At 35.8% G+C, this 14,011-nt stretch overlaps 1 protein-coding gene across 2 annotated transcripts in view; it reads right to left on the reverse strand.

The window, feature by feature from the left end:
• The window catches only part of unm_sa1614 (un-named sa1614), a 48,211-nt gene extending 35,781 nt beyond the window's left edge, over positions 1 to 12,430 (reverse strand). The window contains exons 1-6 of one of the 2 annotated variants that reach the window (XM_052569169.1): positions 12,098 to 12,430; positions 3,248 to 3,320; positions 2,681 to 2,826; positions 2,299 to 2,373; positions 1,643 to 1,692; positions 629 to 758 (exon numbers count right to left, since the gene is read on the reverse strand). In XM_052569169.1, coding sequence (XP_052425129.1) covers positions 629 to 758; positions 1,643 to 1,692; positions 2,299 to 2,373; positions 2,681 to 2,826; positions 3,248 to 3,320; positions 12,098 to 12,223 — 600 coding nt within the window. In that variant the 5' untranslated portion in view covers positions 12,224 to 12,430. The remainder of the gene's footprint in view (positions 1 to 628; positions 759 to 1,642; positions 1,693 to 2,298; positions 2,374 to 2,680; positions 2,827 to 3,247; positions 3,321 to 12,097) is intronic. The other variant, XM_052569170.1, reaches the window with a different exon arrangement.
• Positions 12,431 to 14,011: the final 1,581 nt, after the last annotated feature.

Below are 14,011 nucleotides of genomic sequence, written 5' to 3' on the forward strand. Positions count from 1 at the left end.
CACTTAATACCTAAATTATTGTGCTTATGAGGGTACGTGCAAAGACAGGCCTTTTGACACATACATAGCCTCTAACTCTCAATGCTCTCAAACTCTATGCACACGTCTTCACACAATGCGCCAGCACACGCAAACAGCGAAATGAGTTATCTTTCACTGCTGATTGCATTGCAACAGCTTAAAATCACTTGCTTTTGAACTGAAATGCTTAAAAAAGCGCATAAACGAAGTTTTCGTGACCACGTAGCACAGCAATGTCATTTCTACCATTCTGTCTATCAGTATATCGCCCAGCCCTAGATTAGTCTTTCATATTCAAACTATTATTGAAAAAAAATAATAGAACAATAATTTGGTCAAAACTCAAAAACGTTTATCCATAATGTAGCATTTAGTGTTTATTATTGTTCAATTTTGAAAGCAACAATGTCTTTATTAAATATTGTACACACTATAAATGAAATCATCATATCCACCCATGCATCAAAAAGATTTAAAAAAACACTAGTTTATAAAAAAGGTTTGGCATTTAATATATTTATATACAGACGAGCTTATCACACAATTAATCTAACAACATCTGTCATGTTCCTCTAGAGCAGCTTACACAAACACAAGCAGATCTTACTTCACACATCTGTAGCTGGAACATTCTGCGTTCTTTCTCCATGTCTTCTGCAATCTCTCCTCCGCTCACCTCTGTACGCACCATACCATACTGCTTCGCCAGTTCCCTCTTCTCTTTTTCGATTTTAGTGCTGAAGGGGACAGAAATCATATGACTGTGGTCAGTTATCTGTTCTACTATATAGTGAAGTACTACATAATGCACAAATATGGTCCTCATTGGATTCGTGGAAGCACAATACAAAAGTATTATAAGAAAAGTGAAGCGAGACACTACCAAGAATTACAATTAAATGAAAAACTGAAATTACAAGGAGCTAAATAACGATACGGGAAGTACTAAAAGGATTTCTGGTAATAATGAAAGATTAGTAAATTAGAACTTTATTTCATTAGACTTTATATTTTTGCTGTGTTAAATCTAGAAAACTCATTATTTTTGTATTTATTTGTGTGGATGAATGTATGTGCTACTTTTGAGTTTCCACCTACAGTTTTTTACAGTTAAAAAAGTTAATTTCATAATATTAATTATATTTTTACATTATATCCATTTAATATCTGCCAAAAAGGACACATTTCTGGTTTGGTGTTTGGATGAAGCACTTAAGTCCTACTGACATGTACATAAGACTAAAATTACACTAAACAACGCAAACAACCTTGGCTTTGAAAAAAAGTGTGAATAAATATGAGAAAGAGAACAAGTGAGAGTGATGCTACAGAGAATATGTAACATATGAAGCACCAAGAATATAAATCCTACACTGTTTCTAAAATTGGTTGTTGTTTGACACACACACACACACACACACACACACATACATATACAGACTGGCGCGACAGAAACCAGTGATAAAATGTTTTATTGTTCTCTATTTCAAGGATTTTGCAATATCTCTTATCTAATGAATCAAAATAAACCACCACATTTTGTGGGTGTCAAAAAAGACAAAACACTGGAACAAATGACTGGAATAAGCCTAGTTTAAAAATATATATAAAAAGCACTCACAATTTATTCTCATAATCTCTCCATGCCTTGTCAAAAGGCTTTTTCAGGTCCTGACAAGATGAAAACAAGGAGTTAGAATAAAGTCAGTCTTACATCATCTTACAGTAAAAGACAAGAGCATTAAGACAGACAGAGAAGATTTAAGACAAGTCTGTTTTATCTGTCTCATTAAACACTGTGCTTATGGTAATGATCTTTGTAATAGATTTCAAGTAGAACACATGCCTTGTTGCCTTCTGGGAAAATATCCTGCACACTTCATCTGTATTTGCATCATATCTACCAGGAACACTTACAAGGCAACATAAGTATCAGAAAGTTGCTGTATGAATGCCATGGAACAAGATGGTAATTATTTACTATAATGGTAAACAGTGGGGTACTATCAAAAATGTCTTTGCAAAAGTAATATTGACTTGATTTCATCAGGCTGAACTAAGCAAATACTTGTGATCTACCCAATTATTATTTTTTTAAAATATGGATTTCTTCACATTTTTTAAAGTTCATGCTTTGAGCATATTTTGACTTATAATATTTTATTAAATGTAGATAGATTGATTTATCTGCATTCATCTGATGGTAACATTTACAAAGCAAACACAAGAACAATTTAAATTCAAAGTGCATCACTTGTATTGTAGATTTCAACTTACACCTTTGACCTCTTTCAGATCCCCTTTTACCAGCGAGTCCAGGAAGAAGTTGACGTTGTGCAACATGCTCTTCAACTGATAAAAATAGAAATATTAAAATGGAAATTATGAGCTGGCAAAACCAATTTAGACCCAGTTGATGTCAGCATATACTTGCAAACAAGCACATTAAACATTTTTCCCTTTAAAAATCTATTTAACATGAATATGCCAGGGAGGGATAAGGAACTGTGGACAGAGAGACAACCTTTGGCGAGGAAGCTGAGTTGTTTGCAGATAAGGCCTATCTTGTAAGTCCAAACCGTGACTAATACTAAAAACACTCTATGGGATTATACAGAAGCCTAACGGGAAGCCCTCCCCGGAGCTCCATGTGTCTCACCAAGTTCTTCATTGGCGTCAGCAGTTCTTTGGAGAATTCAGCAAACTTATTAAACGCAGAAGCCACTTCCTGTTCTCCATTGTTACGGAAATTCACGGCCAGCTTCTCCATGGAATTGATGTAAGACTCCAAATGTAATATGTGGTCTGGAAGAAGATCAGTAGCAGAAATTCAGCAAAAACTGTGAAGATATAACTGAGAAAGCATGAGGATTGGGCTAAAAGCACATGACACTAAAAAACAGATAGAGATGTTGACATGTTTGGGTCTCAGAGGGGGCATCTGCCTTCTACTTCATTCATATTCATAGATAGTTGAGCTGGAGGAAATGTTTTGCATACGCTGTCAATCTCAGTAATGAATTAATAGATTCCAAGACTAAATGAATGCTGCTTACAGTCTAATGTGCATGAAATTCAAAAAACAACTACGGCATAGTAAAGACATTTGTGACAAAATGTTGCTAGCACCCGAATAACTGAGAAATTATACCTTTTCAGGTACTTACCGGTAGTCACATATGTAAACACAAATACATCAAATAGTTTCAATGTAATTTCTTGTTACCTTGGCCAGAGATGTGCTTTGCTTTGGCTGCTTTCTTCATTTTCTGCAAGATTGTGCGGTCAGAGTCCAAAGCCTGTAAAAGGAAAGAAAAAAATAAGGGTATCACCAACAATGCATTCATATAAAGATTTTACATGCTGCATTTCAAAAATTTGAATCATGGAAGAGGTTTTTATTTTTTTGTAATTTAATTTAAAAAATCTAACTTTCTTATTTTCTAGATTCACTGCACACAAACTGAAATATTTCAAGAGTTTGTTTGTTTTTATTCTGATGATTATGACTTACATCTTAGGAAAATAAAAAGTTCAGTATCTCAAAAATTATAATATTTTGACTAGTTTAGAACATGCAACCACAATTATGGGAGCAGAATTAGTGAATATGTAAATTTTAACAATAAAATATCACAAGGTTTTCCCTTTAGCTCATAAAGTAGAGCATGGAAATAGCACTGGTAAGGTCACGGGTTCGATTCCCTAATATACATACAATACTATTCAACAGTCTTGGGTCAGGAAGTTTTCTTCTTTTTTTCTTTTTTGAAAGAAATTAATACTATAATTTAGTAAAAACACATTGTATTGATCAAAAATGACTTAAAATGTAAAAAATTATATATTTCTACTTCCAAAATTGGAAATAGAAATTTGATTTTTATTAAGAACTGCTTCTGAAGAGCAAATCATATAGAATATTAGAATGATTTTTGAGGAATCAAGTGAAAGGGAACAAGTAATTTATGCAAAAAAAAAAAAAAGATTTGCTTTGCCATGACAGGAATTAATTACATTTAAAAAAAATATTTCAGACAGACCACTTTGGCAAGTTACTTGAGTTTATTGAACACAATTTATCTTTGGCAGTATGGTTCCTTATGGGGGTTCTTGCTCCCAAATTAACTGAACATACAAGAGCTTAAACATTAACCCCCCAGAACCATCAGCTTGGAAATACATGACAATTATGACACTTAATAAATGTCTTTAAAAGCAAACAGTGGTAATCATGTAGATGTGGCAGTGGGACGTCTATCCTGTAGCTTGATTATGAGGATGAGTGTCTCTCAGTGGACCTCAGTGAGGTCCATGCCAACAGGGACTTGAAAGCCTTAGTGATCTGAAACAAAGAAACGACAACCAGAATGTGCATGGTAATATGCTCATGTTTATAATGGAGAGGGAGGGAGGGAGGGTAGCGAGTCATTTGTGCATACTTGTCGAGCAGTAGTGCCACGTATATATGTCTCGTGTCTAATAGGAGAATGGTTGTGATTGGAGCTATTTGACAGCTGACCGCATCAGCTGGTTGCAGCCTATGCCTCCGTGGCCTGACTGAACTAACGCTGCGCTCGATTACAATAGAAAACTTGTTTTACATTAAGAATATTTCACAATATTACAGAATTTGTGATCAGTTAGCCAAAATATAGCCTTCTTTCAAAAACATTAAAAGATCATACCAACCGCAAACTCTGAAACTGTACCCTGAATTAGGTTTAAGAAAATCTGCATACATGCTTCAGCCAAATGTATAAATGTAAATGTATTTTCATTCCAGACCACTTCAATTTGTTTAAATTGTGTTGAAATACACACAAACACAAGGAAACACGCATACAGGGACACAAACAGAACTTGAAACGATTCCTTACAGAAACACATTTCCTGTTTCAAAAACAACAATTACATGCAATCATGAAATGATTATGAAATAATGAAAGACCCAGAGAGCTTGCCTTCTGAAACTGGACTGCTGAAATTACACCTGCTACATTTTTTATACTAAAATCTAATCTAGCTATTTGAATTATGCAACAATTGAGTTACTGTAAGGCAGCAAGTAGAGCATGAAGTCTGATTGTTGTATCACTAAATAAGCAAGAGCAAACAAGGAAAAATGAATTAACAGCTTCATAGTTGCTTGTTTACAGCCTGCCATCTGAGAGCATGACATTTCTGCGTGTGGTACAGAATAGTAAACTGCAGTGAAGTCTTCAACAGTTTGCCTCATTTAAACCATTTCCACTCACAACAAAAGTGTAGGGATCATGTTGTACAATAAGAGAATATGTGTTGCAATATGGGGCTTTACAAACAAGATCCCTGACTTTATTTCATAGTGTCGCAACCCGCCTGAGTTTGACAGTCTAGTTTCTTCATATCTTTAATAGGAAACAGTATTTCCTGTGGATGTCTGTCCCAATTATCCTTCCCTCCATTCAAGATAAACAGTTTGTTCCTTAGGGTGGAGAATGAAACCCTGCAAAATTTATAACACTTCCCTATAGCTCATATCCCATCAGCATTGCCTTAAACAGAGCCAGAATTTTTAGCCACAGGTTATTTAATCGCATTTTTACAAACAGCTAAATCGCCAAAGTCTTATTAGCATCAACACAAAACAGTGCTTTTAATATCATACCCATATCATATACCCATAAACCAATGCAAGAGAGCATGACATTGCACATGTGCTCAATGACAACAGCAATTAAAGGCTGGAATACACTTTGACATGTTATAAAGTCATAGCTATGTGGTCACTTAGCTGCTCTGAGTGTTTACACACTGCCATGTGGTTGCAAGTGTATTCTAGATGGTTGTTAGATGGCCACTTTCACACAGGAGATGAATATGTCGTGTGAAACAGAAGGTGAGATATTTTCTTTTATATTGTGACGTACACCTGAGTGTAATGGATATTCAGTCTATCCATTGGTTGTTGACTGGATTTTGAGATGTTGGTGTTGCAATCAAAAGCTAAATGTTTTTGTGCTAATGTTTTAAGAACATTATTAAAAAGGCTTGATAACTTTGTAAGAACATTCCATTAATGTTACTGGAAGAATGTTTTTTCATAACTTTGAGAGAATCTTATCAGAACATTAGCCAAGGTTCTAAAAACATTCCCTGTTAGCAAGAGACATAAACGCAACCATTAATGATGGCGATGGAAATGTAGCGGATGGGATTGCATAAATGTGTTTCTTTCTGTCTTTATTTATTGTCATTGTTATTATTAACCACGAGATAACATCAGAGCAGCCTACAATGTAAAAGTGCAATAAGAGTCCATAAAGTGCAATACATTCAACAACTTTAAATCAGACAAACAAACAGCAGAGACATAGGGATTATTTTCCATATGAAAATATACTGCAGTTGTGAGATATGGTGTAAATACTGCAGCAATGCATAGTCCAGTTCCCAGCTACATTGCAATTGTGTAGAAAAAGAAGTGTGGTGTATGTGGTGGGCTGGGTTCATATTAAAATAATATACGTTCATCAGCATTTTCAAAAACTCTACAAAGTAACTATGCAGAAAACTGAGATTAACTAGATTCTTTGTTCTCCTTAGCCTTGAAATCTATTTCCTTTTAAAAAAATAGCTCGGTTTCTATGGAGACTTCCTGTTTCAAAGCCGAGGACCTCTGTCTCTGACACTCATGTCTTAACTTGCTGTTTTTATTCTCTAAGGAATCAGGCTTGTCAAATGGCAGCATAAAAGGATTATGAGCAATTAATATTCATTGGTGTCACACATGACAGTGTGAAGAGGAAAATGTAATTCATTGTTATTACAGTAGTTCAAAGAGCCTGTAATGAACTCCTCAAACAGCACGATTAAGAAACACTTTGAGTGTGATCTCAAATAATCTGACTTGGCAACCAACACTTATCCCTTATCTATGGTGATCCCAAAATGAAAATGCTTGCATTATTTACTCACCCTCAAACCTGTATGCTTTCTTATATTGTGTGGGAAATTAAATTAGAACTTTATTGCAGAAGCTTCTGCATTGATGGGATTCTCAATGCAGGATTTCCAACTCAAGTTTGGACTGTTCCTCACACAAAAAGGTTCCTAAAAAAAAACCTTATGGCTCCAGGAGACATAGAATACAGGATCCTATTTTAACGATCTTAGCGCATGATCTAAAGTGCACAAAGCAGGTACACTTAGTGCATGTCCGAATCCACTTTTGCTAGTTTAACGATGGGAAAACAGTCGGCACGCTCGGGAGCATGGTCTAAACCAGGGTTCCTCAAATCTTGTCCTGAAGGTCCAGTGTGCTGCAGGGTTTGGCTCCAACCAAGTCACCTGCCTGTGATTTTTTAATGATCCCAAAGATATTGATTGGCATTGATTAGCATGCTCAGGTGTGTTTGATTAGGGTTAGACCTAAACTCTCTTAATGAGTAATGGGTGTTTTTTGGGCGTAAAACCAATCACAGCTAATCTCCCATCCCCATTTAAAAGTTGCCATGGTTGGTTTGCTATTTAGGCTACATGATGGAATGTAATTTAACATTTTTTTTTACATTTTGTGTGCTGATGCACATCTCTTTGTGTAATGAGCAAAGTGTAAGCACACATATTATTAATGCGCTCTTTAAATAACAAATAAAAAATATAGTCTATTGTAAATATTGACTAATACAGTCTATTTTCAGTTCCTCAAAATAGCAATGCGCCAACAATGCGCCTGAACACACCTCTTTTTTAGAACAGCACACCCATGGTTGCACAGATGCATATGCTATTTAAACAACGTGGCGCAGGACGGGAAAATGAGAAGCTAGCAAAAACACTTGCGCCGTGCCTTGCGCTGCACTGGGCCGGGTGTATGATAGGACCCATAGTGTATAAGTTTTACGGAATAGTTTTATATGCTTTATGTTATGTTCTTTTTGTAGCTTTCTATTGTTTTGCTAAAAGTTCCTTTAAGTTAAGTAAATAGGCAATCACATTAAGAACAGCTCATTTTACATAAAGGATGTTTGACTTTCTCAACTTTAGCCCTTCCAGTCAGCTCTGTTATGTGTACACTGGGCCAATAACAATTCAACCGTGCGGTGGTTCACCTGGAACAGCATTCCATGCTGAAATCCACATTCCCCTGACTAGGCAGAGTGAGAATTCTGTACTCAGCATGGCTAACCTCACTGCTCTTTTGTTCTTTATGGCAGTGATGGTGCCTGGCCCTTTAGATTGGCTTTTGTGTGCATTTAGTGCTATTACGTGAAAATGCTGGTGAAATTCCCTGCAGCACACATAGGACAGAACAAAACCAGATCAGCCAGAAATATTCAGTGTTAACAGTTGCAGTGAAGTGATATTGATTCAGTTACACTGCCAAAAGAAATTCCATCCCACATTTTAATTAAAATTGTATAATTATTATTTCTTTCTTTTTTCAAAGTTTATTTCTTTTCCTTTGGGAGAAAACAGTGTTTAAATTTATCGAAAAATGTTAATTATTCACCACAACAGAACAGCTTCTGTACTAAAACATAAAAGCCCCAATGCTTCAAGTCAGAAATCCACCATGAGACATGCAATAATAATGTTTTGAGCTTTGAGGCATTTTATAATTGAGGAGCACAACCAGATGTTTATCTCCCTCTTTGTGCTTTATTAAGCAAAGCCCACACAATTCACTCTCTTCACCACTTAACCAAGAAGGCCAGAAGTGAAACTCAAACAATATCACACCACCATGAGTTCACGTTCTTACAGTTATTAACTGTCAACAGCAAGATAGGGTAAAAGGTGACTGGTCATTTTCTCACTGGTATTTGGGATAGCCTGTGAAAATGCAGTCCAGAAGTGCTATGACCACTCACGTGGCAAGGCATGCTTGTTTTGTGTCCACAGTGCTCTAAAGACAGAGAGTGGTCTGAGACAGACACACACACACATCAGAAATAGCATAAAACCCACTCAGATGAAGCTCAGCAGCATGAAGAATGCCTAGCAGGTTTATGATGAAGTCAGCAGATGTTTTACGGTATAAAATAACATGCTGATGCCAATTCCTTTGAAAAGCTGTGACCACAATGGGGCTTTATGACATACTAAAATAAACCAAGTGATAGTTCACCCAAATATAACTGTTCTGTCATCATAAACTCACCCTCATATATTTCCAAACTTGAATGAATTTCTTCTAAGGAAATATTGATAACCAAATTGTTTTGGTTACCTCTTACTTCCACTTTAAGGGAGACACACTGAGACACTAAAATACCATATTTGATGTTCCACAGGGGAAAAAAGTCAGACAGGTTTTAATGACATGGCAGTGAATAAACAATGACGTGTTTTCATTGAACTGCATCAAGTCCATAAGAAAATGCATGATATCCATCCATGAAATCACTAGTAAATACATCAAGCTGGCTTTCATAGCATTAAGCACTGCAATAATTGACAGTAATGCATTTAACTGGTCCAAATGGGTTATCAATTCCTTTTACCTATTGAATTTATTAAATTACATTTCATTTTTATGATGCACCTGGAAGTATAATTGTTTTTAAACAATATGTTTAAAACTTTTTATTAGTAAACAAAAATACTGAGTGTACTTTTAAGAAACCTGAGGAAAACCCAATTATGCCTTTGTTCATCCTACTCTCCCCAAATGCTCCAGGAATGATGATAATAGTAATATCAGGTGTCTCCATTCTGAACTCTGCATTACTTCATATGAGAAAAACAAGGCGTGCACAATAGCCTCGGCTACTCCTACTGGTGCAGCAGATTATCCAAGCACTCCAATTATCTTTCATTATTCCTCTTCGGTGTCTCTGCTAATCCGCAATTGCCTCCATTTCAATTTACTTTCGGCAACATACAGTGGGAACACACAAGCACTGTGTTGTGTTGAAGCGAAATAGCTGAAGTGTGTATTGGATCATCATCAGAATTGTCCAGAGAAGTCTTTTCAGTTCCAGCTTTAAGTCACATGACCTAAACACAGCCTCTATTATAGCATGGGGTTCCCATTATCTCTCTTGAGGTCAGTGCGGATAAAGGCAAAGCATCTGTGTTGTCTTATTCCCCTCTCAGTTCCTCCTCTTTCATTTTCTAAACTATCAGGTTGGTGACGAGTTCAAATATTAGAAGGCAGGTGAGATTCAACGTTGAATGAATGGAACAGGTCTTGTACCAAGAGAGCTGATAACATTCATTATTTAAAGGGATAGTTCACCTAAAACATAAAAATGTGTTTGTGTGTGTGTTTTCAGTTAGGTCTAGTATTGTTTTACGCTTTTTTAACTTAGATAATGTGGACAGAATACTTCAAAATATATTCGTTTCCGTTCCAAAGAACCGTTTTTTTTTTTTTCTTTTTAGGGTGAATTATCCCTTTAAACAGCAGGATTTACTTCAGTGCCAGTAAATCTGCACTAAGGCCGATTATACAGAGGTGTCCTTCATTAACGAAAGTCTGGTCTGTGAACAGTCTCAAGGTTATGAAGGATGACGATAGTGGTGGCTGACTCTTCAGAAGAAAAACCAGACCACTACTCATTTATACAGCTTTTGTCCTGAACCCCCCTGAGGCTGCGCATGTGCAAGTTTCATTAGATATTAAGGAACCCATCCTGTCACATGAAGCCCAAACAATCAAGCACGTAATGCAGTGCACTGTTCAGTTTGTATGACTATGAATTGTACAGGCCAGGTCATCACCATGGTTACTTTACATTTCACTATGTCACTCTTATTAAAGAAGTCATCATTCAATTGTTGCCTGACCCGGCTGTATGCCTCAAATTGGCACAACCGGGGGTTTTGAAAACGTAGACCAATGTGCATAAAAATTAGCTTTGTTTTATTAGGAAGAGGATGAAAAATATACAATAGCAAAATAATTACACTGTTTTCAGGTCAAATACATACAATACATACAAATTAAATAATAAATAAAGTTATGTTTTTAAAGCAAACCAACAAACAATTAATACAAATATAAAATATAATATAATTTTTTTTTTTTTTTTTTTTTTTGCTGATCCTGGAACAGCAGCCCTATCAACCAGTCATTCCATCCCTAACCCTAAAATCAGAGGGCAATGATTGGTTGATGGGAAGGTTATTTAAACAACAACAACCACAAAGGATGCTGATCCAGAAACAGACGCTGGTTCCTTAGCTCCAGAAGGTCCATGAATCCAAAATCAGTGTTCAAACAAATAATGCTACCTAGCAGATTATGCTATCAACACAGTATTACTGTAAGGGTAGGTTTATGGTTGGGGTAGGTGTACACGTTAATAAAGCCTTGGACCTTATTAATATCACGCTGGAAACAAAATCGGATAGGTAGTACTTTTCGCTATAGAATTTTGCTACGGGAGGTAGCAAAATCTGTCAGAACACCGGCTTTTGTTTATGCAGCTCAATAAACGCTGGATGAAAGGCACGTGCTCTTGATAATACAGAAGAAGCCAGTATTGACGCAAGAAGAGGGATAGGCTTTAAGAAGCGCGAAATAAAAAGTCAAATATATTACTACAGAAACGGACAGATTGCAAAGTAATCGGTGCAATTTAATGTGCAATAACGACGAGAAAATGTACATTAACGCGCAAATGAATGTTATCCTTCCTCTTTCAGTTGTATATATGTCACAACACCACATGAAAACGAGAGGATACATGCTATTTAATCATTTGAATTGTGTTGAAAGCCCACTAGTTGTATGAATACAATAATTTTCTATATTTTAATTGAGAATTTAGCTTGAAATCACATGGTTTGTGGTGTTGGAAATAGGCTGCGCTCAGCCCAGTGGATTCAACAAGACAAAGAGCGTCAGTGTCTGACTGTCGCAGTAATGTTTGAAGCAGTGTTCATGGAGAATAATACATGAAAACCAACATGTTCACTGGACTAAGCAGTTCTGCATTGAAACAAAGCAGCGTAAAACAGGATAAAGACAGCTGCTGCTGACGGACAGGACAGAACACCTTCATTTCATTCATAATGTTGTACAACTTAACTGCCAAAGACATAACAAGCGATCACAGCAGATGAAAGCATATTCTCATACCTCCTCGATATTGTTGGCGTAATTTCGGCAACTTGTCATTTTGGTGTAGAAGGAAGAGGTGGTGGGAGAGCTGTAATCCTCCAAAGTCTCCGCTATAAACTCGTCCACTGATATGAACTCAGGCATTATGAAAAAAAAATCTAATTAGATATAAAATAAATGTGTCACAGCAAGCCGTTTAAAATCTATAATATTGTCGGTGAGGAAGTTGGTGTCAAGCTGTTTGTAAAGTCACCACAGCATCAAAGTAAAGTGCAGCAGTGTTATGTTTGGCTATAGTGGATAAAAAGCGCATAAAGAGGAAACAGGACGGTCTTAGTGTCAGTCTAGCGCTGACTGTTCCATAGTACGCATGCGCAGCTGGTCAATGGGCTCGCTCCACAGAGCACATCATTGGCTGGGGTGGTTAATAACCTTCTGGTGAAACTATTATAAGCATCTACTGTGGTCAGTATATTATCCAGTAGTGGAGATGGCGTTTTCAAGTGCACTCTGAAAAAGAATAAAACCACCATCAGGGGGCAGTTGCATAAACATAGCCACTATCTTAGGACTGTGTCTTATAGTTTGGTCACTGCTGCTGCGAAGTTAGCAGTCTAGTAATCAGTTTACTTTTAGATTCAAGTTCTATGTAACCGACTTATTACTAACTTTAAGACTAGCCTATAGTTTATTGCAACCGGCGCCAGATTCTATTTATGATATTTTAGCCAATTCTAAGATATTTTTCTCTTATTTATTAAAATTTTGCTTTTTCTTAATGTTACCATTCACCTGTGCACACACACACACACACACACACACACACACACACATACATATATTATATGCACACATATATATTAGTGCTGTCAAAACATTAACTGCATTCAAGATAAGTTTTTATCTTTACGTAATATAGCCTATGTGTGTGTATATTTAGCATGTGTATATAGATACACACACATACAGTAAATATTTTACTGTACTTTAAAATTTTAATTGTATATATTTATATGTTTATATTCTTATATTTTATATTATATATAAATATATTGAAAATATATTTTCTTAAATCTATACACGCAATGTGTTTGTATATACATAATAAATATAAACATTATACACATTATGTAAACAAAACTTTTATTTTGGATGCGATTAACCGCGATTAATTGTTTGACAGCACTAATATATATATATATTTATATATATATATATATATATATATATATATATATATAATATATATTAAAAATTACTAATATATATATGTATATAAATCCTATAAACATAACTGTATCAAGGTATTAAACAGTTACAGTGGGGATTCATCGAAAGAATCAAATCTTTTGATTCCGTTCGTTTACTAATTTATTCTGTGACTCTTTTTTTTTTGTAGGTTACACTACGCCAGTAGGTGGTGACAAGTGTCTTGTTGTGAAACAATGAATCATTTAACTGGTTCATCACAAACTATTTGTGCACGTCCAGAATCTTTGTTCAAAATGTGATTTCCCTGTTTGTTTATTCACAAGCTTTTGTCATTCAGATTTAAAACCTATCGGCTTGTTCTGTGAAGGGTGTATTCATTCAGTAGGTTCTTCAGAAATCAGTTCATTTAGGTAAATTATTCATCCAAAATTATGATTCATTCACAAACCAAACAACACAAATATTTAAGAGAGAATATCAGAAAACTAAAAACTTTTCCAAGAGGGGGACTATGGCAACACACATGCCTTTTGATTTGAGATTGTAGAAGAGAGTACAACATAACGCATCATTAATAAAAAGCCTGGAAGTCACCTATCCCAGCTGTCACCTCTGATTAGAGTTTCACTCAGTCAGCCGCAGGCACCCTTCTACCAAAGACAGCCATGTGACCCCTGTTGCATGTTCCCAAGCTGTTCATTCACAACTCACATTGTGGTT

The sequence above is a fragment of the Carassius gibelio genome, chromosome B11 (genome assembly GCF_023724105.1).
Source record: "Carassius gibelio isolate Cgi1373 ecotype wild population from Czech Republic chromosome B11, carGib1.2-hapl.c, whole genome shotgun sequence".
Classification (NCBI taxonomy): Eukaryota; Metazoa; Chordata; class Actinopteri; order Cypriniformes; family Cyprinidae; genus Carassius; species Carassius gibelio.